Here is a 5,300-nt window from a genome sequence, read left to right as displayed (position 1 = left end):
TATTTTGTATGATTTATTGATCCTATCTAAAATTCATTATGACTTTTTCACATTTCTCTTAGACTCATCATCACTTTTCAAAACCTCCAAAAACCCTCTCTCAATGAGTTTTATTGTCCAAAACTCACCTTCCATCAAATTTCTATCAAGTCACCATTAGTGAGCATTAATAAAAGTCGGCCATGAAAACATAAGTATTTTACATTATCCCTGAAATGGCTAGTCAACCTTATTAAATATTTTATAACAAAATTATCCTTGATTGCTCATATAAAATAATTATGCACATATTTTAAATATATCCAGGTTGGGTCAAGCCTAGTCTGGGCTTGAAATAGTATGGGCCTAGGCCCATGTCAAGGATAATTTTGTTATAAAATATTTAATAAGCTTGATAAGCCATTTAGGGGTAGTTTGGTCATGCAAATTAGAGGTGTAAATCAGGCCGTGCCGCCTATGGCACGATGGTCCACAGGTCGTGCCAGGCCCAACACGATCATGCAAGTCATGCTAGGTTTGGGGCTTTAGGTCCACGGGCCGACACAGCACAACCGGCTACCCGACTGGCACGGCCCAGCCTAGCACAACCCGCATATATTATTTATATAATATAATATAAATTATAATTATATAATAATACATAGTATATAATATATTAATAAAATAAATAATTTTTTAATTTTACTATACTAATTTATTTAATTATTATATATAAGCAATTGTATACACAAAATTCATATAAAATTATAATTTTAAATTTTTTGTTATTTTTTTTAAATAAATAGCTTTGGCCCGATGCACAAGCCCAACCTGGCCCAAGACTCAACCACAGGCCTGCACGACCCATGGCACGACACAACCGGGACAACCCCTAAATTTTTCACCAAAGAGGGCAGCACGACCCATAACGACCCGCGGACCAGCATGACACAGCCTACACTTTGCATGGGCCACCCGCGGACCATGCCGTACCGACCCAACACAACTCTACACCTCTGTGTAAAATACTTAAACGCTTACATGGACAATTTCTATTAATGGTCACTAACAATAGTTTGGTCATGCAAAATACTTAACCGCTTACATGGTCAATTTCTATTAATGATCACTAATGGAAGGTGAGTTTTGGACAATAAAGCTCAGCAACATTGGGCTCTCCCAAGGTTTTGAAAAGTCATGTTGAGTTTAAGAGGAATATGGAAAATGATGATAAGTTTTAGATAATATCCCTATAATTTATATCTTATTTAAAATAACTTTTGCATCAGATTATTTATAATATTTTCGACATTAAAATAAATTTTATCAATATTTGTATGAATTTCCCTGTCATTCCCATGTATTCAAATTACTTTGCATCTTGGCAATATCTAAGAAATTGGAGAAGATCATTGGGAAAGCTGACAGCTCAGTATCAAAAAGCCCAGAAAAATCATAGATAGGATACTGTTCAGTCAGGGTAAGTGAGGTAACAGATCAAATGCTCCTTTGATAGAAACCGTGCAACAAGTTCAGAACGTTTTGCCACCTCAGAGTCCTCAAATTGGAAAGCAGGTGCACAGGTAACCCCAAGTAGGGAGTAATGGCTCTCAGCATCCCTGGTGGGAGCCTTGACCAGTGAATTACCATCTTCGGAAATGACAATGTCCCTCGTGGGGTATGAACCAAACCATACATCAGGGGGTACAGTGTATTGTGGTCGCTGGCCAGATTCTAGGTCGTTTCCAAGGTTCGTCATCTTCACTGTCCCATCATCTTTCAGCTCCACTACCTGTAGAATGAATTTACTGGGGAAGAGCAGTTAGAACTTAGAACAGTTGTGTAATTTGGATATAAATATGTTTCTCTGAATAGAGTGGAGTCGTCTTCTGTTTTTCTTTTCTTTTGAAAGGAAAATGTAAGTTTTTCTAAGAAATAGTATTTCTCACCAAAGTCATAATCAATTTCCCTTGCTAGGAAATTAGCCAATCAAAGTAAAAAGTTCAAATGATCATATTAAAAATAGATAAAAACAGGTTAAGAAATAGTATTTCTTCAAGTGGATCCCAAGATCGGCCAACTTCCTTGCTAATAGTCTAGTTGGAACTGGTATCAACTGTCAAGGAAGTAACTGGGATTTGCCCAGGCCAGAGGTCCATTTGTAATGGATTATATTTATCTGTATCTGCTTTTCTTTGGTGTGTTCAGCTTTTAGCAAGATTGGTTTTCACAGACAGATGGTTTTAACTGGGGAATCAGCTTTCTTTGCATATAATGGGAATAAGGAACTTAATATTCAAAAAAGGAAGTCTTCATTCCACTTACAAGTCCTTCAACCACGGTATCATATGAAAAATGTAAATTAAATTATAAATGGTTCACCCATTTGACATGTAGGTAGAAATTGTAAATTAACTAATAAAACTCATCTACATACCGTTAGAGGTTCCCCCATGTAAAAATGAAAGGTTTCTGCACATGGGATACGGTGGAAACATGCTACACTCCCTGATGGCAGCAAGAAGTAAACGGACGTGCTGACAGGACGCTCAACCTTGTCTACATATAAGCTCTAGTAAGATGGAAGAGTGTAAACAATACAAATACAAGAAATAACACGGAATGGAATAGGCCAAATTTCAAATTGAAGGCTTAGGATCATACTACATCAAACCAAACTTTATAGATGACCATGCTTTGTGCTCACTTTTCAATGAGTATAGCATCTGGTGGAAACAGAATATCCAATTTACAAAAAACAAAATATCCTAGTAATTCTTGAACAGAAGAAAAAAATGGAATAACCAAAGATCTTAAGCATGATAAACCAAATTCATACAAAGAAAGGATGTGCTGAACCAACCCAAAGCACACCACGGAATGCCTACTTGAATAATTTATACAAAAGGGAGCAAAATCTAGAAATCTAAATGCAAACAAGATACATAAAAAAAAAAAAGACAATATATGACCATCTAATAGCCTTCAACAGCCTTGCTTCACCAGCAACCTTGTCTGTTAAAACAGTACCCTAACTGACACAAAGACCTTAAGAGGTTGAATTTATAGCCAGCAGAACATAGGAAAGCTGGAGAAAAAAAGCACACCAACATCCATCAAAGGTCAAGGAGATAATAAAGGAAGTAATAATAAAACCGTCTCTTCATTTTTTTTGAAGATAAATAAAAAATAAACTTTATAGAAGGGCAAAAGAGAATACAACAGGGTGATAAGGAATCACCCAGCAAAAACAGACCCAAATACGATAGACCCACCCTAACAAAATTAACCCTTTAAACATAAAACAAGCCCTACATTAATACAAAACACCTTGAAACAAAACCAGATACAAGTACCCAAAAAAAGAGACGAACAAATATCGCAGAGACCCTTTCCACCAATCACTAGAAGAGACAAAAGCAACCAAAAAACTGCAGATCCCGCACCAACCAACCCTTGCCATAAAACACATAAGAAAAAACACCCTGAGCCTACCCAACCTTCTGACGAAAAACTTAAAACTCAAGCTTTATCCATTTTCTCATCCTGTCCTCTATCTAAAACAGACATCTCACTTCTCGTCTGAGATATTTTCCTTATCTTCTTCCCCTTCTTTAATCCTGCTCCAAATACTCCCAACTTTAACCTGGCAAAAACTTTTGAGGCCTGCACAGTTTCGTTGGTTTTGTCTTCTAAATCTTCTTACTGCATTTGTACTTTTCTCCATCTTTATATCAGCCTCCTTTTTAGCATTGATTCTTTCTAATTCAAAAATTTCATTCTTTTCAAAAAATTGAGCTGCGGTCAGGCCATCCCTCCTAAACTTCCCCTCCTCTACACCTGCAATAATCTTCAAACTTCCACTCCTCAGTTCTCCCAGAACCAGAACCAGCCACCTTAGCATCTGAAATTGGCATCCCCTTGTTCTTCTCTTTTGACTGGAATTTAGCATCTTCTTCCACCTCCCTGAAGGTTTCCTTTGCAAAGTTCCGCCCCCGCCCCTATCTTTCTTCTCTTCTTCTCCTCCTCTGTTCTTTTTCTTTTCTTTTTCTTGAACAGATTTCACACTAAACCTACGACTGCTACAGCAACCTTTTAAGTCATGCCTTATAAAATCTATTAGTATGACAGAGAATTAAAAGACAAGCACAAGCACTCGGCCATAAGTACTTTTTTTTTTATCAATAACAGAAACTTTTATTAATTAAAAGGATATGGACTCAGCCATAAGCACTTACCCAAATTATCTGGTGAACTTAACTATCACATATCAAGTCCAACACTTCACAAAACAATGAAAGCCTAGAGTATACCTAAACAAGTGACAGAACGCAAATCAGACGTTCATTAGCAAGTTATGGATAAGGTCCAGGGGAAACTACAAAATATTACAATAATCCATGTACGAGTTCCAGAGTCTGGATTAATAGGGTCATAGATGACCTATTAGGCTTCAAAATGGAAAATCACGGTAGTTAGCCTGTATGAAATAGGCTTACTCGCTTATCTGTCTTAATCGGACAATCTAAAAATTTGCCCCCCATCAATGTGTTTCAGTTTATTTCTCCATTTCAAGAAAACTAAGAGTCGCAACTGAAATGCATTGACAAAGAACATGCAACAAAATATCAGGAAAACATCAAATCATTTCTCTTATGAGAAACCAGCAAGAAAGCCCAAAGAGCAATTGAAAAGGGAAAACAACAAAATGGCAAACAAGATGAACGCCCAAATACAGAGGAACCCACAATGGTAAACATCAATGCACAGATAACTTGTTAGGTAATTGCATCAAAAGAAGCTGTTTTATAAGATCAATAAAAAAATAAGCGACTTTTGGTACTTGCATCGGGGTGGAAGTTGAGATTTAGGGACAATGACCGAAGAATCTCTTAAGGTTTCCGAGTAGAATCCTCCGTCGGGATGCGGCTTCAGCTTCAATATTGCTGCAACCTCCGTAGCCTTCTTAGTGGTCGAAGCCATATTTGCTGTGCAACTGTCGGAACCGTGAGCCCATTTTGTTGAAATGAGATCTGCGCGAGTGGTAAAAAGTTTTAGTGTAAATTGCGAGAGTAGTAAAAAGTTTAGCCCTTTAGTCCAAAACCATTAATCAACCTTAAATGTCACGCAGGACACAAATACCTTCAAGTTTTAAACAGGGAAGAGAAACATAATTTTGAAATAGCCAAAATATCTAGGCCGGTTAATGATACTTGAAAATCCATGTTCCAATCCGAGATTTGATCTAATTATTTCAATTTTTGATAATTTATGTAATTGGATTTGATTTCGTCTCATTTGATTAAATTCTCAATTCAATT

General features: G+C 36.8%; 1 protein-coding gene across 1 annotated transcript; it reads right to left on the bottom strand.

Moving 5' to 3' along the window:
- Positions 1-1,290: 1,290 nt before the first annotated feature.
- Positions 1,291-5,012, bottom strand: LOC104590368 (uncharacterized). The gene is made up of 3 exons (XM_010249002.3): positions 4,827-5,012; positions 2,417-2,538; positions 1,291-1,771 (listed from the first exon to the last, which is right to left on the bottom strand). The coding sequence occupies exons 1-3, from the start codon at positions 4,960-4,962 to the stop codon at positions 1,451-1,453; spliced, it is 579 nt and encodes a 192-aa protein (XP_010247304.1). The 5' UTR covers positions 4,963-5,012; the 3' UTR covers positions 1,291-1,450.
- Positions 5,013-5,300: the final 288 nt, after the last annotated feature.

The sequence above is a fragment of the Nelumbo nucifera genome, chromosome 5 (assembly GCF_055504915.1).
Source record: "Nelumbo nucifera cultivar China Antique chromosome 5, China Antique-T2T, whole genome shotgun sequence".
NCBI lineage: Eukaryota > Viridiplantae > Streptophyta > Magnoliopsida > Proteales > Nelumbonaceae > Nelumbo > Nelumbo nucifera.
The sequence above is the reverse complement of the archived record's forward strand: the minus strand, read 5'-3'. Positions and strand labels throughout refer to the sequence as shown.

What these genes read in the sequence shown, in the direction of transcription:
- LOC104590368 (XM_010249002.3), bottom strand. Translation starts at nt 4,962, where the DNA reads ATGGCTTCGACCACTAAGAAGGCTACGGAGGTTGCAGCAATATTGAAG. An exon ending in ATCTCAACTTCCACCCCGAT is followed by an intron (nt 2,539 to 4,826) that starts GCAAGTACCAAA and finishes GCTTATATGTAG; the next exon opens with ACAAGGTTGAGCGTCCTGTC. An exon ending in ACATGGGGGAACCTCTAACG is followed by an intron (nt 1,772 to 2,416) that starts GTATGTAGATGA and finishes TTCATTCTACAG; the next exon opens with GTAGTGGAGCTGAAAGATGA.